Source organism: Perognathus longimembris, chromosome 9 (genome assembly GCF_023159225.1).
Source record: "Perognathus longimembris pacificus isolate PPM17 chromosome 9, ASM2315922v1, whole genome shotgun sequence".
NCBI classification, from domain to species: Eukaryota; Metazoa; Chordata; class Mammalia; order Rodentia; family Heteromyidae; genus Perognathus; species Perognathus longimembris.
In genome coordinates, this window is record NC_063169.1 from 48906198 (window position 1) to 48933335 (window position 27138).

At 36.7% G+C, this 27138-nt stretch overlaps 1 protein-coding gene across 1 annotated transcript in view; it reads right to left on the reverse strand.

Moving 5' to 3' along the window:
• Positions 1 to 4480: 4480 nt before the first annotated feature.
• Tmem244 (transmembrane protein 244) overlaps positions 4481 to 27138 on the reverse strand; it is a 33122-nt gene continuing 10464 nt past the window's right edge. Inside the window, exons 2-5 of the mRNA XM_048354674.1 lie at positions 14854 to 14939; positions 13100 to 13173; positions 6198 to 6323; positions 4481 to 4568 (exon numbers count right to left, since the gene is read on the reverse strand). Of these exons, the coding sequence (XP_048210631.1) occupies positions 4489 to 4568; positions 6198 to 6323; positions 13100 to 13173; positions 14854 to 14939 (366 nt within the window). The 3' untranslated portion in view covers positions 4481 to 4488. The remainder of the gene's footprint in view (positions 4569 to 6197; positions 6324 to 13099; positions 13174 to 14853; positions 14940 to 27138) is intronic.

Here is a 27138-nt window from a genome sequence, read left to right on the forward strand (position 1 = left end):
TACCTATATATGCACCTATGCATACATAGACCCTCATATGTGCACTTATGTACACCTAAATATACTACCTTTTCCTTGTAATTACAAAACGAAAACATGCTTATTAAACTGAAGGATAGGAAACTTTAAAAACCAAATTCCAGGGCTGGGGATATGGCCTAGTGGCAAGAGCGATTGCCTCATATAGGCCCTGGGTTCAATTCCCCAGCACCACATATACAGAAAATGGCCAGAAGTGGCGCTGTGGCTAGCCTTGAGCAAAAAGAAGCCAGGGACAGTGCTCAGACCCTGAGTCCAAGCCCCAGGACTGGCCAAAAAAAAAACAAAAAACAAAACCCAAACCAAATTCCACCCGAATTATTTGGTTTAATGAAAATGCTTTTAGTTCTGGTTTCATTGGCCCAATGACTCTTTTCTTTTATATTTTAATTTAATTTTTATTTATTTATTTTTTGCCAGTCCTAGGGTTTGGACTCCGGGCCTGAGCACTGTCCCTGACTTCTTTTTGCTCAAGGCGAGCACTCTGCCACTTGTGGCACAGCGCTACTTCTGGCCATTTTCTATATATGTGGCGTTGAGGAATCGAACCTAGGTCTTCATGTATATGAGGCAAGCACTCTTGCCACTAGTCCATATCCCCAGTCCTGCCCAATGACTCTTGTTTGTTTTAAAACTTTGATCCAAGCGTATTGATCTAATTAAGGAGCTCTTATGAATCTGCCCTTCATTGTGTGACTAGCAAGAGAATGCTGGTGAAAGTAAGATTGTTCATTTCCCCACACAAAAACTCAGGTTCAACATGAGACCATGAGGTGATAGTTCCAAAATGGCACCCACTATTGCCTCGTGTGCAAATTTTTCAAAGAAAAATACAGAAGTCTGTGCCAGATGTCATGTGGTAACTACTCGAATTCGGCCCAACTGCTGAAACAAAAATAACTATCAAATTCCTTTAGCTATTTCTCAAAGTTGACTATTATGGCACCTCTTGATGACTAAGCTGGCTAAGTTAGAACAAATTCTGTGGTATCATAAAATCTGAAGGGAGTTCTTTTTCAGAGAGAAAAAGTATTATTTCTGCACTAAAGTTTTCAGTGGTAGGGATTGAACTCAGGCCTGGTCTGTGGTAGGCAGGCTCTCCACCATTAAGCCCTATCTCCAATCCTGATTACAGAATTTCTTTTTGTACTTTTTTTTAATCAATGAATTAAAATTTTACATCGCTGGAAGGCTATTGACAAATAAAACACCAATACTTTCTTTATGTGTTCTCTAGATATCCTAAACAATAATGGAGAAAACTACATATTTTGATTTACAGATATGTGAGGCAAGAGGCGAGTTAAGCCTTAGTGAGTAGAGTTAATTAGTGATATAAATAATACTGGTACTAGAAACGGATTACTCTATGTTTTGCTCAATGACCTACTAGATATATGATTAATATATTCAGTTCAATCTGCAAGCAGAAAAATTACTGAAATAGTTTCACCACTTTATAAGGTTCTCTGAAGATAATAATGGTGGGTGTGGGCTTGTACACACATACACACACACACACACACACACACACGCTACTTCTGGAGGCTTGAACTAAGGACCATACTCTTGCTTGTTTTGTTTTTGTTTTCTTACTCATGACTGATGCCCTACCACTTGAGCTATGCCTCTAGTTCCCAAGTATTTTTTGTTTAATTGAAAGAAGGTCTTGTTATATAATCCTGAACTATGTAATCTCAAACTTATTATGAAAGTTAGAGTCTGTACTCAAACTTTCTGCCTCACACTCCTGAGTATGAGGGCTAAGTCATTAGATCCAGCTAGTGATACCATTTATGAAGTAAAGAGAGTGTCCTTGGGCAGTCAGTAACCTCGTTACATAACATTTTTGTGCTCTCTCTCTATATACAAATAGATATGTATCGTATATTACATAAGTATATTATATATTATGTAAGTAATATCATGTATTATATATCAAATATAAGTATATCATAGATTATATAAGTAATATATACTATTCTACCTATGTATCTATCTATGTATCTATCTATCTATTTATCTTTCTTTCTATCTATCTATCCGACCTAATAACTTTCTGTCTTTAACCTTCTCAGGCAAGGCCCTTGGTAGTCCACTGGAATATGTTTTCTGTCACAAGTATACATAGAACATGCCAGAAACATCTCTGAACTTTATTTTTGTTTATTTCATTCTACCTATACAGGCACAGCAAATACTATTGACACTCCACTATGAGCCAGACGTTGTGTTAGGCATTGAATATTTTATATAGCCATATTAGCACTCAACATTTACTTTAAATACTTAAAATATAGATGAGTTCTGGCCGTTCAAGGCTGTAATCCTAACAACTCTGGAGACTGAAAACTCAGAAATGTGGTTCAAAGCTAACGAGGGCAGAAAAAAAAATCCAACTGACTCCATCTTGATCCCCAGGAGGGATCTGAGAATGTGGACTGAGAATGTGGCTCAAGTAGTAGAACACTAGCTGAGCAAGCAACCTGAGCCATTGCAAGCTTGGTCCCTGAATTCAAACCCTGATACCAATGAGCACACGGACACACACACACACACACACACACACACACACACACACCCCTTGAAAATGAAAATCAAGGCATTCTATACATTTCTATTTTCCAACATTTTAGTTACAAATACTGTGAATTTTGTAAGTTGTTTCCTAAATTATGTCTTAGATGTTTGTTAGGTTTGACTTGAAAAAAAAGTCAAAGAACGAGAAATCAACATAATGCCCCATGAAAGCTCATGACATTAACTGATTAGTCTATATTCTTTTCTCTTCAGTGCATTTCAGTCTTCTCAGTGCCTACATGGTTGCTGTTTCTGCATTGTTAAGCTCTGCTCTTGCCTTGTTTATTTATTATCCAGCTATGAGATCTCTTGCAATGATAGCTCCAGGATTTCAGCATTTCTACAACAGAGCCTCTCGGTTGGTAATCTATGTCAGAAAGAAAAGCTAGTGACAGTGCTCACCTTAGAGACTCTAGAAATTCCATGAAATTATTCAATTCTATAAGCTTCGTTTCCACATTCACAAGACAGAACATACTGCTTATCTCACAGAATTATAATAAACATTTGTGAAGTAAATACAATGTTCCTAGCTTATATTAAGTGATCAATAAGTATTATTAACATTGCGTGAACCATTAAAATTATAATAATTGCTTGCTGTTTTCAAAACAGATTGAAGATATTAGACAAGATTAGTGCCAACTCAAGATGAAAAATATTTTTTTAAAAATTATATAATCTTTCTATTTGGGAGCCAAATGCAACAGATTTGGAAGTAAATAGTTTCCATACTTGACAAATATTGAAATCTGTTTGGAAGCATCCAGCTTATTCTGTGTTGCAGCTTAATAGCACAAAGGAATGTTTGTCTTGTAATGCTGCTTTTCCTTCCTAAATTTCTAAATATTACATAATGTAATTGAAGAAAAATATAAAAGTTCACATTACAATATCAAATCCTGTATGTTTACTGTTTCTTATCTTGATTTTCTTCATTGCCAACAATGGAGCTTGAACTCAGGGCCTTGAGCTCTCATTTTGGTTTTTTGTTGTTGTTGTTTGTTTGTTTTCTTTTGTTTTTTTTCTCAAAGTTGGTGCTATACCACTTGAGCCACAACTCTACATCTGACTTTTTTGGTGGTTAATTGGAGATAAGAATCTCTGGATTTGTCTACTTAGGCTGGATTTGAACTGAATCCCTTAGATCTCTGCCCCCCCCTCCCATCCCCCATTACCTAGGCTTGATCCACTGGCACTCAGAATTCTAAGGAAAACGTAGTAAACTAGATCATTTAAAATTAAAATTGAGCAAAATGTGTTTGAGCACTTCTAGGAAATGATAATACTAGAGTACAATGATGGGAATCTTTTCTAATACAATTTAGATGCCTTTGAAAACTCCTCAATTGTAAGAACTTGAAAATACTGTAAAGTTAGAGTTCACTGACTTTGTTTCAAGTTATGTATGCAGAATGGTCAGGGTATGGTTGTGAATGCCTGTCACCCCTGTCATCAAGCACTGTGACAGAAGATTACAGGCTCAAGGCCATCCTGGGCCACATAGTAAGATTCTATCTTTGAGGGGCAGGAGGGAAGGCTTAGATGGTTCTCTATGCATTTGCTATTCAAAGTTGAATCCACTCATGGACAATGCCAGCATGAACTGAGCCTTACCAAGACTGATGACATTTTACTAAGGTTCTCATGCTCTAAGTGCATGAGAGTTTCCACTGTGTTCTAGACCTGTTGGTATTGATAGGGAGGAAAGGTCTGTGACACTTTATTTATGTACTTTATTGTATGAGGTTTTTCTGAACATTGCAGGTGTGGTTTCCCCATATTGTACTGTTTTCAAAACCTAGCCAGCTTGGTTGTTGTTCTTTATCATCATCATCATCATCATCATCATCATCATCATCATCATCATCATCTGCAGCAGAGAACAGAAATTATAACTATACCTAAAGCAGCCCACCAATGTGATGTCAACGGGAATTCCAACATCACTGCAACAGAAAAACAAACAATATTGTTTATTTTCAGAGCTTATGTTTTCTTTATCACTTATGAGGAAATACTCATTTCTCTTTGGCCAAATCATATCCACATAATGAAAAAATGTCATCCATATTCATGAACCTAGATAGCCTCACATTTGTATTTTAGCTATGCCTAAAGAGTCCTTGTATAAAGTCAAATATGCGGAACTACTCTCTGTGTAATGACGTCAGTTTACCAGGATGATTGGATGGGATGTGCAGCAGTGTTGGCTCTAAGGCCATTGTGAATCCTCCAACCATGGCTCCCTCTAGAATGCTCAACTTCTTCCCTTAGAAGTCTGTTCTATCAAGCAATCCATTGGCAAGCAATTTCTACTTGTTACATGTTAAACAATCAGCTAGTAATGTCTCTGTGTCCAGAGCTTATATCTTATCTCAGCCTTGAGGATTTGCTACCATATTTCACCAAATCTTTTTACAAATATCCTGTTTATCTTGCAGGACATCTTGGCACCCTAAAGTAAAATAGAGAAATTGATATGGGGGAAATGAAGGCTTAAGATTCTGTGAGTTAGTGACAGAGGGTATCTGCTCAATAAAATTCATGATAGAGGGTCAATATATTGGGAAGTAGCAGTTTTTCGGGAAACTGTGCTCTTAAGATGGAGCCAGCTTACACTCTCAATAGTTCAGAACACTACAATCTAAAAATGACTTAAACTTGTAATAAGTAATAATAACCATTAAAATTCAATAATTTAATAATAACCATGAAAATACTTTGACTAGTATGCTTTTGAAACAATAATCGAGGATATTGAAGGAGAAAACGTAAGAGTGAAAAAGGAAATTTTGAATGGATGGATAAAAATGTCATCTCCTAAGCTGGACACTGGTGGCTCATACCTCTAATACTAGCTACTCCAGAGGTTAAGATAAGAGGATTGCGGTTCAAAGCCACCCTGGCAGAAAAGTCTATGAGAGTTCATCTCCAATTAACCACTCAAAAACCAGAAGTAGTACTGTGGCTCAAGTGGTAGAGTTCTACTCAAGAGGCTCAGGGACCAGCACCCAGGCCATGAGTTCAAGCCCCACAGTAACCAAAAATAAGTCATCTTCTAAGTAATTGCCATTTCCTAAAAGCTGTTTCAGGCAGTTTTTCACGATGTCATTTACATATCACTAATTCTCCCTCTTTTTTTTTTTTAGAGAAGGAGACTGATATCAGAGATGTGTAAGGCTGCACTCACAGTAAAAGTTACAACTGAAATGTGAATGCTTTTTCTTGAATCCAAACATCTGTAGTAGAAAGGAAAATATCGCCAAACTGTTATTCTTAGTAAGAGAACCATTGTTGGGAAATTGACAGTCCTAAAATACTCTAGGTTTCCTTGAGCCTTGGTTCCTAGTCTTTTGTCATTTTCTGTTTCAGGGAATACTTTTGTAGAAGGCAAATTGAATGTGAAAAGAAATAAGAGCCACTTATCCACTTAGACATTTTAGTGTGTCCCCAAAGTGGAAGAGGGTGCTGCCAAAATTTCTCCATGAAGTAAGCAAAGTTTAACTCCTAGGAAGTGTTTAGATACAGCATCAGATATAAAACATTTTATTCGCTTCCCGTGTTCTTAGACTTACCAGTGGATGTGACAGCAACATGGACAATTGTCACTGAAATAGCATAATCCCAAAGCCATTCTTGAACAACCAGAACAAAAAGCAATCCACAAACAAAGTATATAAGCTCTGTGGAGATCAAAAGAACTACCAATAAAAGAAAGAAGATTAGCATCCAAGATTAGAGCAATTAATAATTTGAAATAGAACTGACAATCAGAGTATGAACACTTTCACTGCAAAGAAGTTTTGGTAAGACTTTTTTTTTTTTTTGCCAGTCTTAGGGCTTGAGCTCAGGGCCCAGGCACTGTCCCTGAGCTTTGTTGTGTTCAAGGCTAGCACTCTACCACTTGAGCCACAGAGCTACTTCCAGCTTTTTCTGTGTATGTGGTACTGAGGAATGGAACCCAGGGCTTCGTGCATGCTAGGCAAGCACTCCACTACTAAGCCACGTTCCCAGCCCGAAGACTTTTTTTTTTTAATGTCCCATGGTGGAAACCCTGTAGAACTGTGATTGGCTGGCTTCAGGAGGTTTGACTAGTGGGCTTGGATTTTTGGATGATGCCAGGGGAAAATCTTGGTAGTGTAGCTGTTTATCCTATGTGTAAGCAAAGATAAAGGATTAAGACTTTGTGACCTGCAGCAATCCTGTGAAAAGACAGAAGGATTCTATTTGTATTTACCTCTGTGATTCCAGGTGTCCTGGGTGTGTTACCAAAACTGCTTACCTTAGTACTTCCTGATTTCTTATCCTTCCTAAAATGTCCCCTTTTGTATATGTCACTCTCTTAAGAAAGACAGGGGACAATCTGAGCCTCTACAAGCATGGAGTTGAGGCAATATCTTAGGGTTAGTAATCTCTGTTAGACTCATTCCTTACGATGTAAGTGAAATAAAGAATTATTGAAAGCATGGGCATTTCTTTATCCATCACCTCAGAATCTGCTAGTCAGAACAAGCATTGCCTACCTAATCCTCAAAAACAGGTAAGAACTTCTAACATATTTTATTTATTTTTTGGTCTTTCTTAGATTTACAGGTAAAAAAAAAACAATGCACATTTTCTGTTTCATATTCTTTGTACTTGGTATTTGTGAAGGCAAAAGTAAAAATAAATATTAGAATATAATGTGCATACAAATATGCTATTGGATTACAAATCTCATTTTAAGAGGCATTAAAAAAGTAATAAAATTAATGAAAGGATTCAGTTATGAGTTTTTATTTCTGAAAACTCAAAGTAAAAGTTTTATTGACCTGTAGCAGTTCTTTGGTACCCAGAAGCAACTAACTTGGAAATGAGTTCCTCTGTATTTTGTAATAATTTGGTATGTTCAGATAGTCATCTGGGAAACATAATTTATCACCATGGATAAAATAGAGCCTCATAAATGGCAGGTCTGGATGGAAACGCTTCTAAATTCAATGGTTGTCATAGAATAGTTTCCCTGAACACATATAAAGATAGTTATTTACAGGTCAGGATCACAAATCTCTAGGAGCCCTAAACATGTGAAGGGTCAATGGTTTGCCTCTTGCCTTCTACAAAGTTCCTTAAGATTATAGTAGTTTCAAAGGAGAGATTCATCAAATTTTAGGGTGACATATATATATATATATATATATATATATATGATATACCACCAAAGTCCCTTTGTAAATAATGCCATTTTTTTTATTTTAAAAAACTCTTTGTTTCTTTTTATAACCTTGCCACTGATTTCGTATGTCCATATAACTCAGAAATCAATAACCTGGGCAGGTAAGCACTATATTTTTCAAAGCAAGAAATAAAATAATCATCTTATTTCCTATTGTACAGAAGTAATTTATTAGCCAGCAAGCTAGTGATTGCTTAGTGAACAAGGCATAAAACAAACAAGTCCCAAGCACCCGTCTTTTGAAAGGTATCATGCTTGTTCTTCTTCAAGGTTTCTAAAGTTGAATGAATAATTCATAACTTTTCAATTGCAGGGAAATTCCTTTGGCCAGTGTGGATTGGGTAAGTATATTCTACATCCCAAAATCAAGGATATGGCTTTCCTGTTCACACATTTTCTCCTTCTTCTAAGAACATGCAGATGCTTCTTTTACCAGCATTTAGAGATTTTGGAGGTTAAAGTTCAACTGCTTGGAAATATGACTTCAGTTCTGAATGAGGTTTACTGCATATGTTATTATGAAATGTTTAAGCTCCATATTTTATTTTATTTTTTAAATTTATTTATTTATTAAACCAAAAAGTTTTTGACAAGGTGTTATGCAAAAGGGGTACAGTTACATAGTAGGGCAGTATGTACATTGCTTGTGCTATCTTACACCGTGTTTTTCTTTCCCTTCCCTAGGTCAGGTAGACATATATACAATACACAATGTACCAAGAACATATACAGTAGCCACGTGGCCTACGCCAAAGAAAATTCGCCTAGGTCTTTAAATGTAATGTCTTCAATAGACAGTATGTCGACAATAGTCTTATATGAATGTACGTACATAGCTTTTGAGCTATTGTGATCCACTGACAGGTCAATTTTTGACCTTTTATGTTGAGTAGTTGTTTGGTTTTAGTTACATAATGTAGGGTCGCTGACCCAAACCTGTGGGAAATACCATTTGACAAGAGGTTTTTGGTTTCACAGACCTGGTCTCTACTGTCTCTCCATCACCCCATCTTAACGGTCATATATCAGGGAGATCATGCCCCTTTGTTTTCTGTGTTCTAGGCTTGTCTCGCTCAAAATTATTTGTTCAAGTTCTGACCATTTCCCTGCGAATAACAATATTTCACCATTCCTAATCGCTATGTAGTATTCCATTGTGTATAGGTACCATATTTTTTGGATCCATTCATCTGTGGAGGGGCATCTGGGTTGATTCCATATTTCAGCTATTGTGAATTGTGCAGCAATAAACATGGAAGTACACATGTCTTTTTTATATCTTGGGACCTGCTGTTCAGGACAGATGCCTAGAAGTGGAATGGCTGGGTCATAGGGTAGGTCTATATTGAGCTTTTTGAGAAACCTCCATACTGTTCTCCAAAGTGGTTGTACTAATTTGCACTCCCACCAACAATGGAGAAGGGTTCCTCTTTCCCTGCACCCCCTCCAGCATTTGTTGTTGCCTGAGTTCAGAGTGAGGTGGTATCTCAGGGTTGTTTTTATTTGCATTTCCTTTACTACCAGGGATGTTGAACATTTCCTCATATGTTTCTTTGCCATTATTATCTCTTCTCTTGTGAAGTCTCTCTTTAGCTCCTTTGCCCATTTCCTAATTGGTTTACTGGGCTTGGAGGGGCTTAGTTTTTTGAGTTCTCTGTAGATGACGGATATTAGGCCTTTGTCTGTTGCTGTGGTAAAGATCCTTTCCCATATGGTTGGCTGTCTTTCTAGTTTGGTGGCTATGTCGTTAGCTGTGCAGAAACTTTTTAATTTGTAGTAGTCCCATTTGTCGAGTCTCTCCCCTATTTGTTGTGCCCCTGGGACTCTATTCAAGAAGTTCCTTCCTGTGCCTATAAGTTCTAGCATCTTTCCTACTCTGTCCTTCAGTAATTTCAAGGATTCAGGTCTGATATTGAGGTCCTTGATCCATTTTGAGTTGATCTTGGTGCCTGGTGATAGGCTTGGGTCTACTTTGAGTTTTCTGCATATGGCTGCCCAGTTCTCCCAGCACCAGTAGTTGAAGAGGCTATGTTTATTCCATTGTATATCTTTAGCTCCTTTGTCAAATATCAGCTGATTGTAAGAGTGCGGTTTTATTTCTGGATCTTCAATTCTAATCCATTGGTCTTCCGATCTGTTTTTATACCAATACCAGGCTGTTTTTGTTATGATGGCTCTATAGTAGAGCTTGAAGTCTCGTATTGTGATACCTCCTGCACTGCTTTTTTTGCCCAGAATTGCTTTGGCTATTCTAGGTATTTTGCTGTTTCATATGAATTTATGGATTGCTTTCTCTATTTCAGTGAAGAATGTGACTGGGATTTTGATAGGGATTACATTGAATTTGTATAACAATTTGGGCAATATGGCCATTTTCACTACATTGATTCTGCCTACCCATGAGCATGGGAGGTCTTTCCATCTCCTTGTGTCTTCTTTGATTTCCCTTATTAGATTTTTATAGTTCTCATTAAATAGGTCTGTCACGTCCTTGGTTAAGTTGATCCCTAGGTACTTTATTTATTTATTTTTTTGGCTACTGTAAATGGAATTGTTTCCTTAATTTCCTTTTCTGTTAAGCTCCATTTTTGATAGGGAAGAAGAAAGCACCATTTAGAGGAAATTGTACATAATCTCAGATCAGAATACCAGCATTCTATTCTTGCTTTCAAAGCTTGAGAGTTTTAAGACCTTGAGTAGGATTTTGACGTGTGGATCAATCTGTCCCCTTCTACTTAAACTGGAAATGGGACACTGTCTTATCTATTTCAAAAAATTGTTGGAAGGATTTTAGTTTAAAATGAAAGGAATTGGTAAATGATTCCCTGTGTCATACATAAGAAAGGTATTAGTAATTAAAGTGGTTTCACCCAATATATATTTTCCAGTGTCGCTTTTAAAACTTATGTCTTGAGTAACAGATTTATTAAAACAGACCAGGAATTTGACCCTATATCCGGGGCCCAGGCTCCAATATTATTCTTACATTTTATGTTCAAAATTAAACAAGTCTAGATGCTCAAAGCAACAACTTTGAAGAGTGATAGTATTTATCCCCTAAAACCCCAAATTCAAGATTTAATAGATTGAAGGTTTATTGATACCTTTGTGAAAAGGTTCTTATTCTGTAACAAAATGTAAACTGAGATGGACATCGTGAGATCATCTCTAATCTCCGCCCTGTATCCACAACCTCCTTGAATAAATCTATGTTGTCCTATCTTTATTGACTGGCCCCAAAACTGACTTAAATAAAAGCAGTTGGGTTTTAAATCTCTTTTTTAAATTAACACACATATATGGTCCATTCTTCACTCTTTTCATTGTGACTATTTCGTTATCATTTCTGGGGTGTCTTAGTTAAAAACAAAAAACAAAACAAAACAAACAAAACAAAACAAGCTAATTTATTTTCCAATAGGGAAATACATGAAGAGGAGAAAGTTAGGACAAAACATTAGCTCTATTTCAACTCCTTTCGGTAATCGGTGAAAATTGAATAAATAAGGGCACCACAGAGGTCATGTACTTGAGAAGGATGTTTTAAAGTTTTTTTATTTGAATTTAGTAACTCCAGGTGGCCATGGTTCTTTTTTTTTTTTTTCTTGGCCAGTCCTGGGCCTTGGACTCAGGGCCTGAGCACTGTCCCTGGCTTCTTCCCGCTCAAGGCTAGCACTCTGCCACTTGAGCCACAGCGCTGCTTCTGGCCGTTTTCTGTATATGTGGTGCTGGGGAATCGAACCTAGGGCCTCGTGTATCCGAGGCAGGCACTCTTGCCACTAGGCTATATCCCCAGCCCCGGCCATGGTTCTTATACAAATCATATTTAAAATTTAGTTTCTTTGGCCTTGGGCAATTTTGAATATTTTCATACCTCCCCCCACAATGATTGCTCTATGTACTTCTAGTGAATTTTAATTGTCAAAGAATTGACAGCATATTTTTAATTAGGGAGAACATTTACAGATGATTAAGAATAATTACATGTAGAAAATGAATCCATTATTATTTTCTTCACTTTTTTCTACTTACAGATATTTCCAAGGTGTCAATAATGCATTTTATTTTACAGTGAAAGATGACATTAAAATTTTACTTTTCTGAAAATGATGCAAAGTCACAAACACTCTGGAAATAACTATGTTTGACATATAGTCAAACCAAAATAGATGCTTTTATTACCATAGATATGGTTTATGAATAAACAATGTATTCATTAAATTTAAAAGAAAGAAATTTTGTTAAGTATATTCTTTTTTACTGTTGTTTCTCTGCAGTTAATTTTTTCATAAAATTTTATTTCCTAATTGACACATAGGAGCTAAACTTTTCTAATATCATGTGACAGTTCTAGGATTTAAATTGCAGTGATCAGCTCAGGGTAAGTGGCTTATCTATCCCTTCACACACATCATTTTCGTGTGTGTTGAAGACATTTCAGATCCTCTCTATAACTTGTTCTGAAGCATTCAATTAATTATGGTCCATCTTTGATGGACTACTATGCTATAGAACATTTACACTGCAACAAAGAAGAAAAATGGGCAAAAAAGAAATGTATGCATGCAGTAGAAAATGAAAGTTTCCTGTCATCCTTGTTGGGAGATAACAGTTTGTTGCATAATTTTCTACTTATCACTGACTCCATACATTTTATTCTTCAAAAATGAAAGTACATGCTACAGACTCCTCCACTGTCTTTATTTTCTATTTTGTATCTCCCACTTTTCTACATCAGTTCATTGTGCTTTAAAACACACACACACGGGGCTGGGGATATAGCCTAGTGGCAAGAGTGCCTGCCTCGGATACACGAGGCCCTAGGTTTGATTCCCCAGCACCACATATACAGAAAACGGCCAGAAGCGGCGCTGTGGCTCAAGTGGCAGAGTGCTAGCCTTGAGCGGGAAGAAGCCAGGGACAGTGCTCAGGCCCTGAGTCCAAGGCCCACGACTGGCCAAAAAAAAAAAAAAAAAAAAAAACAAAACACACACACACACACACACACACACACATCCACCTACAATATCTTAAGATAAAAGTTCACATAACAGTTCTATTTACCTTTTCCCTTCTTATGTTACCCTGCTACATTGCTCAGAATAGCCTCTTCAAAACTTTATAACTCTTTTCCTGAATAATTTTTGAAGTTGGGAAAGTCTAGAAAGCCCGATCTTCCAACAGTTTTTTTTTTAAAGAAGTTTTGACTTTTGGAGGCACTTAGTTCCTTATTGACAAGGATTAAAAATGAATAATCATTACCTTTATAATTTGTGTTAAGCCATGAAGGATTCATTTTGAAATCAAACGGGGCCAGGATGTCCAAGTCATAGACCCTGAGATTTAACAAATGAAAATTATTAATTATAAGGGGGAAAAAAGAAAATTATTTATATTGAAGGAGAGTTTATAACTGTGCACATCATAGGGTTTCACATAAGCCACCAAATTTACCCATGATGGGCACATTTGAAAACTGACCGACTTGGATAGCCACCACATAACATCTTGTCCACATTTTCTTCCTTGACAATTGACTCCGCTAGCTCCACGGTATGGACTTCAATTCATTTGATATGTCAGATGTCATCTTAATAGTTCCTTCTAAATGTGGGAGAACTTTAACTACAGGAAAAGAAAGGGATTAGAGGCACGAAGACCCGGGTTCTAATCCTGGTGGTATCGTAATGGTCAACTTGAGCAACACTTAGCCTCTCTGGGTTCAATAGATAAATCTGTGAGATTCCTTCTGGTTCTAATAGCTGAATTTAAAAAGCATATACCTAAACTTTCTGCTGTGCCCAGGTTTGCAGTTGTGTATCTGGTCAACCATTTAGCTGCCAGCTGGAGCTTTAAGGTCCAATTATATAAAAATCTAAACTGTTGGGTCAGGTTAATTATAAACTCTTGAACTCCCATGTTCAGAGGGCCCTGAATCTTGACAAGTTCCTACTCCAGGTATGGTCTTAGCATCTCCAGCCCCAGGAGTAAGCTGAGACTGTGGTGAGAACTACACGATTCCTCTGTGGATTTGCCTGTAAGCATGTTGAATGACATTCTTTCCATTACAAAAGTCACTACAATTACTTTTGTTGTTAATTTGAAAATTAAAATGGAATTCTTGGCTTGTGCATGAGATAAAATTACAGAAACTTTCAATTTGTTGTACATATACATAGTTTAATTCAAAGCAGTTTTGTTGGCAATGTAAATTTGTAGAGAAAAATTTGAACCATAGCAAGACAAAAGCTGGGAATATGGCCTAGTGTCAAGAGTGCTTGTCGCGTATACATGAAGCCCTGGGTTCGATTCCCCAGCACCACATATATAGAATACAGCGAGAAGTGGCACTGTGGCTCAAGTGGCAGAGTGTTATCCTTGAGCAAAAAGAAGCCAGGGACAGTGCTCAGGCCCTGAGTCCAAGGCCCAAGACTGTCCAAATAAAAAAGAAAATCACCTACAAAACAGTGGCCCCACACTTCCATAGAAATGATACCATTAAAAGCACGTAGGCTATTTTGGCTTTATCATCATAATATCTTTTGGATTATTATTTAGTTATATTGGACAAATGAAGACATTGCAATAAAAGAAGCTCTTATGGCTTGGTTAAGATAAATTGGGAAGTTACTAAGAATCTGGGCCAGAACCTGGCTAGAATGCAGGTGTTCCTATCTACTGTACAAAACTACTTCTAATACTTATCAGAAGGTATTAACTCAAATCCACATTATCTGTAAACACTCCTCTAATTCAAAGTTCCTCTGAGTGAACAGCAGCTCCAGAAGTAGTAGACTTCCATTCCTTCTTCCACAAAGGTAAGAAGAGTTCTTCCTGGCTCTATCCACTATCGCTCCATGATAGTTACTTTATTTTCAAAAATAGAACATTAAGTTATATTTACTTTAATTAATTAACCATTTCATAAAAGTATGCAGTTTCTAATCCCTAAAGACATGTCAAATATTAAACATGAACTCCTTTCACAATATGTTTGAAGACAATGTGCCACTTACTTGAGTATCAGGCAGAACACGCATAGGGATGCATAGTATATTGTGTAGAACAGGATAACACATACCAGAAGGTTCTGCAGAACAACCTGTGGAGAAGGCAGGCATGAGATCCAGGAGCCTGGGCTTTTTCACATGGATCTTGGGACCATGTTGGTATGATGAATTACTACTAAATAGTCTTGAAAAGCCTCACAGGCTTGAAGACTCAAACAATGGGAAGGATTTCAACATGAACAAGGAAAGCGTTGCTGATAGAAGAGGCAGCCATAGCTTACATTTGCATCCAGAATCAATGTAGTACAGAAATCCACATTACTAGTCCTTCATTCCTTAAATTGAATTTGCTACATGCCAAGATTTATATTTTACCTTGACAAAATTATTCTAAATCTCAGCTGTGGTAATAATAAAAACATCAAGAACAGGTAAAAATTTTTGAAACAAAACTCCCTACATGATAATGCAATAATTAAATCTATTTTCAAGAATCTGTAGAGCAATTGGCTAAAAAAAACAATCGAAGATCCTAGAATGGGTTCTTCACACCTGAGTCTTACCAAGAAGGCATCACAGATTAATGGGGACCAGATGGATTATTCAGCAAAAGGTGTTGTAAAAATCATCTGCCCTCCAAATGGAAAAATACCCTATTGGATTACAGTCTTACAGAAGATACCACAATGAATTTCAAATGGATTAAAGGCTTAAATGCCAAGTGAGAGGTTGGTAGAAAATAGTTGAAACACATTATCTCAGCAAAAGGCTTGGCATGTACAAAATATAAACTCATACAAATAAAAGTGGCGAGCAAACTAACAGAAAAATGAGCAAAGTATATTAGATGTTGCAGGTGGAAAAAGGAAAGCAACAAAGCTTGCTCAACTTCATAGTTCATCTTTTAAAATACATTCTTTTGCGTGTAACAAAAATGCCATTATTTCCTATGGGATATTTTCACTTTATTTTGTTCACATTTCAATTCTTTTTTTAATTTTAATTTTAAGTTGCCTTTCCATGGTTGTACCAAGTAATTTCAATTCAATATGTTGGTTTAGAAGTACAATCTGTCTTGGTCCATGTCATCTCATTCATTGTTCTCTCCTGTCTCTCCTAACCTCACTCATTCCCACAAGTTCCTTGGCTCCATTTTCACATATGTACATTGAATATTATGATTATATTCTCTAATCCTTCCTCTCTGCATTTGTCTGGCCTTTCCTCATTGCAACAAAACAAAGTTAAGCTTCCTGGTATTCATTTTCTCAAATTGCACGTTAGTTGTTCAAAGGAGTACATGATTGGAATCCTGTTCTGTATATACTTCAATTTGTTTGTGTGTATATATGTGTGTGTGTGTATGACCCTGCATATATTTTCATATATGTTTATAATTTTGATCCAAGTTCCACATATGCAAAAAAAATCATGTATTCTTTGTCTCTCTGAGCCTGACTTCACTTAACATAATTTTTTCTTAGTCTATCCATTTCCCTAAAAATGACAAAGTATTATTCTTCATGATGGAGGAATAAAATTCTATTGTGTATATATCTCAGGTTGTGAATCAATTTTTAAAAGTTCCAATACTTAGCTGCGTGCTGGTGGCTCACGCCTGCAATCCTAGCTACTCAGAAGGCTGAGATATAAGGATTGTGGTTCAAAGCCAGCCTGTGCAGGAAAACCCATGAGACTATTATCTCCAATTAACCACCAGAAAACAGGAAGTGGTGCTGTGATTCAAATGGTAGAGCGCTAGCCTTGACCTGAAGATCTCAGGGACAGTGCCCAGGCCCAGAGTTCAAGCACCATGAACAACAATAAGAAAAAAGTGCCAACACTTTCATTTTTAGATAGAGTCTCGCTATGCAGTCCAGTCCGCTCCAAAACTTGCAATACTACTTTTTTAATAAATTCTGGGACTTAAAGCATTGGCCACTATGCCATTTGTTGTGTATACATGCACAACATTCTATTTTTTTAAGTTTTTATTATAAAAGTGATGTACAGACAGGTTACAGTTTCATACGTTAGGCATTGGATACATTTCTTGTACTGCTTGTTACCTTGTCCCTCATACCCACCTCCCCCCTCCCCCTTTCCCCCCCTGAGGTGTTCAGTTCACTTACACCAAACAGTTTTGCAAGTATTGCTTTTGTTGTTGTTTCTCTTATTTTACCCTTTGTCTCTCAATTTTGGTATTCCCTTTCAATTTCCTAACTCCTTAGGATTATCCATTTTCTGTGAATGAATTTCCAGTTCATCAGTTTCACCAAATCTCCTAAAAGTCCTGGGTACTGAAGGATCTCTCAATGAGAGGCAAAGGGAAGTTATTAAAGCATGTCACATTCAGTTTCTGAATGGACTGATTTACCTAAAGCTTACTTCATTAGACTCTTCACTCACGGGTGAACTGTCAGACCTTATAGGACTATGGAAAACCAGGACTCCAAGATTTGGAGACCTTCATAATTTCTCTTATCACAGCCATCACAACATTTTCAAACTCTCCTACTCTGTTTATAAGCTCCCCCTCCTACTATCCACTAAGTCTCTTCCCCTTGCTCCTCATTTTTATCTGTCCACATTATCCTGTATCTCTCATGGCTTATTTCCTAACCTCTCCATAAAATGCCCAGCCTTTCTTACCTTAATTAAACTAAATTGTCTCTCTGAGACCTGCACAGTCAAGTGGATCCATAGTGGATGACACTAACTCTTTTTTTTTTTTTTTTTTTTTGGCCAGTCCTGGGCCTTGAACTCAGGGCCTGAGCACTGTCCCTGGCTTCTTCCCGCTCAAGGCTAGCACTCTGCCACTTGAGCCACAGCGCCGCTTCTGGCCGTTTTCTGTATATGTGGTGCTGGGGAATCGAACCTAGGGCCTCGTGTATCCGAGGCAGGCACTCTTGCCACTAGGCTATATCCCCAGCCCCGACACTAACTCTTTGTTTGCTTAACAGGTATTCACTGAATAAAATAATGAATCTCATTGCAACAATTTCATATATAAATATAATATACTTTGACCATATTCACCTCCATGCCCCTTTCCAGTATCTCCTCTCAGGTCCCCGATACCATTCCTCTCAATGAATGGTCCCTCTTCTGTTTCCACAACTTTTTCCTCTCCTTGACTTTGCATATGAGAAAAATATGAAATATTTGTCTTTGTATATCTGGCTTAATTTGTTTAATGTAGTATTCTCCAGCTGCATCCATTTTACTTTCTTGTTTATAACTGAATAGGGCTCCATTGTATGTGTCTACACATACATATACACACATATGAATATATGGCATATTTTTAAAATCTATCCAACCATTCATGAGCACTAACACTTAATCTATAACTCATGCCTAAATAACTTTGGGTATATAGGTATGTCTGTTGTAAGCTGCCTTTGATTCTTTTGAACACACTTTAACCACATATAAAGGGAGACATTCCTTTATAACACCCTGGAGTGCTATAGCTAGATCATATGGTACTTCTAATTTTAGGTTTTTGAAGAATCTATATACTAATCTCCATAGTGACTGGACTAATTTACATTACTAACAACAATGTATGAAGATTACTCTTGCCTCAAATCCTCATTCAGAATTTGTATCTGTTCTTTTTGTTTCTTGGTGATAACCATTCTGAAAGGGGTGAGATGAAATCTCAGTGTAGTTTTGATTTGCATTTTTCTGATGGCTAAAGATGTTGAACACTTTTTCATATATTCCTGGACATTTGGGCTTCTTTTAAGAACTTTTGTCCATTCATTTGTCCATTTTAATTCATTATTTGTTTTTTTGACATTTAATTTTGAATTTGTTTTATATATTTGGATATTCATTCTAGCTGGTGAATAGTTGGCAAAAAATATTCTACTATCTTGTAGGTTATCACTTCAATTTGGTAATTGCTTCCTTTGCTGTGTAAAAGCTTTTAATTTGAGGTAATATCATTTGTCCATTTTTGCTGTTATTTCCTTGAGCTACTATAGTCCTGACCAGAAAGTCAATGTTTATGCCTATATGTTAAAATATTTTCTGAATGCTTTCTTTTAGTAGTTTCAAACTTTCATCTATTACAATGAAAATTTGGACCTGTTCAGAATTGTTGTCAAAGTGAGTAATAAGGATCTTGTTTCTGTTTTGTACATGTGGATACTGAATTTACCCAGCACCATTTGTTGACGAAACTGTCTTCAATGCATGTTTTTGGTTCATGTATCAAAAATTAGATGTCTGCAATTTGCTTTAATTTTAACACTACATATTTATATCAACTACTTTTTAAAAAACTTTGTACAGTAATAGCTTCTACTTGAAATACTGTTATGTGCTTACTCTACTTCACATCAACCCAAAATAAGATGAATAATGTATTCTCTATACAAATATATAATCTCAAACAAAATGATATTGTTGCTATTTCTATATTAACATTGATCTTTTAACTTTGCAATATACTTATAAAATTTAATGTTATAATCAAAATAATTATGCTATGTAGAAAACCCACAAACACTAAATATGTAAAAATTTTTAGAACTAATTTTGAAAATTCAAATTTTATTTTATGAATCATAAACAATGAATTTTATGAATCATATTTGTTAACAGATTGTATACATATATATGGAAACATCTACTTCCTCCAGCAGGTTATAAAGCACTACATACAAGTATAATATTGAAATAATATATTTTACAATGAATTTATAAGGAATACTTTGAAAAACGAGGCATACTTTCTGTGAGTAGTTACCTTTTGCTATCTGAATCAGACCATGGCATCCTCTCACTTAATATCCTTCTATGAACCCCAGATTGTCACCAGGATTTAGTCAACCATTTTTTCCATTTGACATAGTCATTGAATTGAGCAGCAGTGCAACATGAAGCAGATGTGATAGAGACCATCGAAACCTAGTCTAGCAGTTGTTCTCAAACGTATAATATCAGACTCACCTTGAGGGTCTGTTAAAATGCAGACTGCTGGGCCCTAGCCCCAGAGTTTCTGATTCAAGAGATCTGAGATAAGTTCCAAGAATCTGCATTTCTTTCTTTCCTCTTTTTTTTTTTAAACAGGAATCTGTATTTCTAATGATTTCCTACTCAATACTAAGCCTGCTGTTCCTCTGATCGCACTCTGAGAATCGCATACCTAGAGGCAAGAATCAATGTTAACAGACAACTAAATACAGACTGGCACTATGGTTGAGAAGTATTCAGAATCCCAAGGAAGGTCAAGGGAGAAGGAGAGGGGGAGGGAGAGGGGGAGAGAGAGGGAGAGAGAGAGAGAGAGAGAGAGAGAGAGAGAGAGAGAGAGAGAGAGAGAGAGAGAGAGAGACAGACAGACAGACAGACAGACAGACAGAGAGACAGAGACAGAGAGACAGAGACAGAGAATGTGAGTGTATTAGGGAACAGGTAATACTCTTTGGGGCCAATTTTATTCCTTAAAAGAAAACGAGGATCAGAAAGGTTTATTAACTTTTTCCAAATTTTACAACACATTTTACAGCTAACACTACAAGTCTGCTGTCCGACTTTTAACCATTTTGCTGTTTGTGATGAGCTGGACTGGGGAGGGAAGATTGCTATGTACAGGAGAAAGGCACTTGTGAAGATATGATTGGAGTTAAGCTAGAGGGTAGGTAAGAAAGTGTTCAAAAAGTTGGGGTCAATTGTGAAAGGAATCTAGTGTCCTGTTGAAGATGTCTGAGTGTCTCTGAAGGCCATGGGGAGATGGAAAGCTTGAAGGAGCAGTGTAGATTGGAGGGGCCATTAGGTAGAGAAAGAACTTAAATGAGTTTACAATAACCTAGGACAGAAAGGGAACTGGAAATGAGGACAGATGTGTGAGCTACTAAGAAAAAGGAATTGAAAAGTAAGTGTGTTAAAGGGACATGGATTACACCTCCTGATGTTCAGACTTGTTTGACTGAAAGCATAGTAGAAATAGCCAGATGAGATTCAAATGATTAGGAGTGTAATCATTGATCTAGTAGAGTGCTTTCTGAAATAAAACACAAACTACATAGTTAATTTAACAATTTTCCAGTAGCTACATTCATAAAAAATTTAAAGGTAACATTAATTTTAATGACATGTATTTAATCCAAAATATTTAGCATGTTAACATATTATGATTTTTACATGTACAAAATATTAAAATAATTAGAGATATTTTGTCATTTCTTCATACTGTATCTTAGAAATGCAGAGTGCATTTTACTTGTAACACATCCCAATTTGGATTAACCATGTTTCAAGGACTCGATAGCCACATGTGACTATTGGCCATATTTAGATAATATGGTCCTCACCTCTGCTTCTTCCTTTTAGCCCTATTCTGCTTGATAGTCTAACTATATTTACTAAATACTGAGGGACTGTTACTTAAAAATCACTGCACCCAAATTGTCTCATTTAATTTATCCTGCACCCCACCACTATGCACATATAGCACTATGCACATAGTTGATTATTACTACATATCACTTATTCCAAAGCTGAAGCAAAGATTAGTTCATCCCAAGTCAAGTCATGTGGTCTGCATCTGAGCAGATTCTAGTCTAGATTACAGGATTTCAGCCTTTTCCTTGACCCTGTGTTGTCCTACCTCGTGCTTATATTTAAAGTAAAAGCATATTGAAAAATCAATTCTTCCTCACCACATTATTTTTAAGAATCTGAAACAGACTTGAATAGGGGGAGTGAATGGTCCAAGGACATATAATTATCTAATGGTAGAATTGAGACTAGAAATAAAATCATATTGAATTACTAAAAGAAAAGCATTTAGAATGCCGTCTGAAGGACTGAATACATAATGTTATTATGAAACAAATATTACCATTGCATTCTAAGGAAATTCAATGCATGTAGCAATTTAGATATTTAGCTACTGCCAAAATTTTTATTATTCCTTTAGAAAGATAATTAGAAACTGGATCAAATTTTAAAAATCATTACAAAATTAATGAGAAATTTAGTTATTTTAACCTTACTGGACTTTAAACGATGTTAAGCAATTATTAATTTTTAGAGGTTTGATAATGATGCTATATGTTTAATGTTCTTCCCTTTAGAAATATATAGATTTCAGTGAATTTTCTTTTGCTGTCTTTAGTCACAGGTGCAATGTATTTTGCCCTTGTATATCCTCTAATACTCTCTACCCTCAATCCTCTCAAACAGCATCATAATTACAAAGATTATATATATGTACATATATACACACATATGTACAAATGCATACAAACATGTACATACATACACAATTTTGTGTGTACTTTTAGGACTAACATCCAGATATAAAACATGTGACTTCTGTTCTTCTGAGCCTGTCTTACTTCACTTAACATGATGATCTCCATTTTCATCCACTTCTCTGAAAATAACAATTTTATTGTCCTTTATGGTTGAATTAATACTCCATATGAATATGTACCACAATTTATCCATTCATCAAATGTAAGGTATCTGGGATGTTTCTATAGCCTGGATCTTATGAATAGTGCAATAATAATTATGGTTTTACGAGTGCCTATATTGTGCCTAGACTTATATTCCTTCGCATATATGCTCAAGAGTGGTATCATTGGATCACATGTATTTTCAGTTTTAGTTTTTTGTGGAACTACCACACTGATTCCCATAGTGGTTGCATAAGTTTACATTCTTACCAGCAGGGTATAAGTCATATCCCCCCACACCTTCGACACTATTTGTTGTCATTTGTGTTCTTGTGGAACTGGGGAAAATAAGAGTAAATGAACAGTCTTGACCTGATAAAGACTGTATACTTATGTATGCATGTGTGTATACTATAGTGAAACCCCTTTGAACAGTTAGTCTACCCTAAAAACTATGACAGAAATGTGAAACACGTTCTGTCTGTGTGTGGCTACTAGTGAGGGAGGAAAGAAAGAAAGAGAGAGAGAAAAACCAAGAAACAAAAGAGTGATTATGATTAAAATACCACACACACACACACACACACACACACACACACACACACACGGGATAAAGGAGCAATGAAGCTTATTGAGATCAATTTGTGAAAAAGGAGGGAGAGTGATGGAGAGATGAGCATGGCCAAGATACATTTTATGTATATATATATATATATACGTATATACGTATATATATGTATATACATATGTATACGTATATACGTATATATGTATATACGTATATATACATGCATACATATGTATATACATATATATACGTATATACGTATATATATATATATATATATATATACATATACAGGAGCCCTCCTTGTAAAACTAATTGATGCTAATCAAAATGTTGGGGAAAGACATATAGTGAAATATTTGTAAATAAAATAATGTAAAGCATGATTAAGCTTCAAAATAAGTAAAAATGGCAACAGACATTTGAAGAAATGTTCCAACATCTTTGGCCACAAAAGAAATGCAAATTAAAACAACATTGAGATTACAGTTAGAATACCCATTATCAAGAACACAAACAATAGCAGATGTGGGCATGGATGTGACCAAAAGGGAACACTAATCTTCTGCTGGTGGGAATGTAAACTTGTTGAGCCACTCTGGAAAGCAGTGTGGAGGTTCTTCAGAAACAATAAACATAGAATACTATCGTCTAGCAATTCCACTCTTGGGCATTTATCCAAAAGATTCCAAACCAAGACACAGTAAAACCCCCAGCACAAACATGTTCACCACAGCACTATTCACCATAACCAAGGTATTGAATCAACCCAGATGCCCATAAGTGGATAAATGGATCAAGAAAATGTGGTATATATACAAAATGGAATTTAAGTCTTGCATTAGAAAGAATGATATTGCATCATTTAAAAAAAAAGGGAAAAAAGGAAAGCCCTGGAAAAATTATGATATATGAAGTAAATCAGGCTCAGAGACACAAAGATCGCAGGTTTTCCCTCATGTGTGGAAGCTAGAATTCATGTATGAACATGTAAGTAAATACATTAGATGATATGCAAGTGCATACAAATCGATTAACAGTAGATTCAAGAGAGTTTAACAGAGTAGATTCAAGGGAGAATTCAAATAGTGTGATTCCTTAGAAAGGTAAAGCCAAAGTTCAACAAAATGAACATAAGGAAGTGGGTCCTTGAAATGGGTGGGGAGGGGTCAAGATGAAAGGGGTAGACAAATGAAAAGGAGAAGGGGGTGGGGAGAATGCAGCTAAAAATTCAATGTATGTCCTACAGATTTTAAGAAAAGTGAGTAAAGGGTTAGACTGGAAGAGATGGATGAGAATGTTGAGAGGGGTGACATTGATCAAGATGTATTAGTAAACTGCTCTATTAAATGGCAACTCCTTTGTGTATCTACTCAAAGGTAATTAAAAGGTGGGAGAATGGGTAAAATGTAGATGCAATAAACTGATAATTGTGAAGATGAATAAATGGGATTCATTACATTGTGTTATATAAATATCTATAGATACTTATCCATTTTTTTAAATTATCAAGATCAGAAGGTGGTTGCTTCAGGCACTAGGCATGGTAATACCAGCTAGGTATTACCAGCATGGTACTACCAGCTCTCAGTGCCTGCTGTAGTAGGGGGGTGGTAGAGGTGCTGGGGCTGAGGTGCAGCCCCATGACCCCATGCAGAGAGGGAGTCTATGGTTGGTATTTGGCCACTGACTTGCTTGCAGAAAACATGGACCCAAGTATGATATATCATATTCCAGCAGAACCCCAGCAATGGCCAGCTTTGCTTCCGAACCTGCAAGCCAACTACTGCTTCTGTATTTGCTGCAGCACTTGAGCCAGTTTGCATGAGGTGAACACACATCACCCAAAACAGATGATTACTTATCTAAGGCATAAAGACAGTAGAATGGCTCTAACTGCAATTTCAGACTAGGGATTTGGAGCAAAGAAAGCATTGAAGGCTGAGTGGCATAGATATCTGTACTTGCCACTGATCTGCGAAGGTTGGAACTCAATTTGTGCTTGATCACAATGGGAAAATTGCCCAGATAACCTTGTACCATGATCCAAAGAGATAACAGTCAGTGTGCAGTAGTTGCTTTATACACTATTTGTGTGCTCCATAGAAATTTCAAAAGAATATTAAAGAAGAATGGGACAGAATGGTTCTGGCCTCTATATGCCTTCTATATCATTTCAGCAGCTAATTAGCATGAAGTTTACAAATAATGAGAGTAGGTTTTTGGAGAAAATGAAGCAGAAGTTTATTAATTTTGTCAAGCAAAAGGAGAACTGTCATAAGCTGCTATCTCAAATCAATCCTATTCCTAGCAGGGGACAGAGGTTGGATATTTATTTATTTTTTCCTTATTTATGCCTGTCTTGGGGCTTGAACTCAGGGCCAGGGCTCTGTCCCTGAGCTTTTGTTCTCAAAGCTGGTACTCTACCATTTGAGCCGCTGTGTGCGGGAGTGTGTGTGTGTATGTGTGTGTGTGTGTGTGTGTGTGTGTGTGTGTGAGTGTCTGTGGTTAATTGGTGATAAAAGTATCACAGACATTCCTGCCTGGGCTGGCTTGCAACCATGAACCTTAGATTTCAGCTTCCTGGGTATCTAGGATTACAGGTGTGAGCCACCAGCACCAAACATGAGGGTTTGATTTTTAAAGGAAAGCCTAGGCGTACTTGCTTCAGGTATATATGCTGAGGCCTGAACTGTTCCAGACAGTGGCTTTGTGTCTACTGGTCCTAGGTCCCCAGAAGTTGTATCCCTTTTTGTCCTGGATTTTCCTTTACTCCTGTGGTCCTTGAAATGAAGAAAGGGCTGTGATGGACTTGACTGAAGTTGCTAGAATGGGGGATTTGAGGCAGGGGGAGACAAGGAGAAAGAAAAGGGGGAAAGATGTCTGAATTAAAAAAGAAAAAGAGACTCATGTAACGGAGAAGATGGTTAGTAAAGTGAGTTCATTATTGGGCTAAATCTATAGTTACGACCCTATTTTTTAGGTGTCTTTTTTATTGCCTCTGAACCTGTCCTTAGGAGCAGGCCAAGGGGATTTTCTCTTAGGACTGAGATTATTGGAAAGTTCAATGGCAATCTCTGTTAGTATTGAGTGTTGAGCTAGATATCCATTAGTTGTTGAACATGTATTTTAAGGAAGCCTAAGCAGAAGAAAGCAAGATTCACACCATGGTATGATCCCTCAAAATCCTTCAGGTTGTGTTAACTTCCATTTCCATTGAGTCTTTTAAAATGTAAGGGTAGAGTATAACATGAAATTAAGAAGACTCTGTTGCTTCAGAAGCAGTCTGGGTTGTGATCATGTACAGCAAATTTCACCACCAAACTATCACCCTTGCTGAGACAGACAGGGTATTACCTTCCAATCATAACAAAACAGCTGAAGAAATTCATTTTCTATTCAGAACAATTCTTGTGAAAATACTTTTTGAGTTATCTTCTGCAATCAGCATACCATACACACATCACAATGAATACCAAAAATAGAAGCCCATTGCTCTTATTGTGTTATACAAAACTGATAACAGAAATTTGTTCCAATATCTGCCAGGTAAGAGGAAACTTACTTAGACCAAATTGCAGTTCTGCCTAGGAGTTCACAGTGAAGATGAGATACTTCCTTTGTGCATGGAAATACTTTAAGATAAGGAATAATTAACCACAACCAAATCTATGTGGTAACAGCAAAGATAATCCTTTCATGAATGATGAAATTCACAGCAACTTTGAGTATGTATTTCCTGGAATTTTTTTGAGGTATGTTCCTGACTACATCCAGTCTACATATTCCAAGGGATGATTCATCTGGACACAAACATAGAAGTATTCACGTGACAATAAACCAGGGCACAGGAGTTCAAGTGCTCCCACATTCACTTCAACATCAAGTCCTCTTCATGCAAGGTTAAGACTCTTGCCTGATGGTAAAATCAGAACAGAGCCCCAATGTGGCATTTAATGCAAACTCCAGGCCTGGAAGAAATTTGGAAAGAGTCTCTGCAAAGCAGAGATCGCAGATAATGATGGACTGTCACACATGTAAGAAGGACCAGAGGCATTCCAGAACAATCCTAGGAATGCCAGAAGGAAAATCTCAATGGGTAGATGAGGCAAGCTGAACATGTTTGTTGTCAAAATGCTCTTCCATGCCTAAAAAGGCCAGAAAGACATTCAGGTAGAAAGAGAAGGAAAAGCAGTTATCAGATGCAGCACTGGCTCAGCAGAGCCAGGTGGTGGAAAACTAAAGGCTGGAAATGAGGAGTGATGAGTTCTCAGTTTCCCAGAACCTTTCAGCTAACATGGCTAC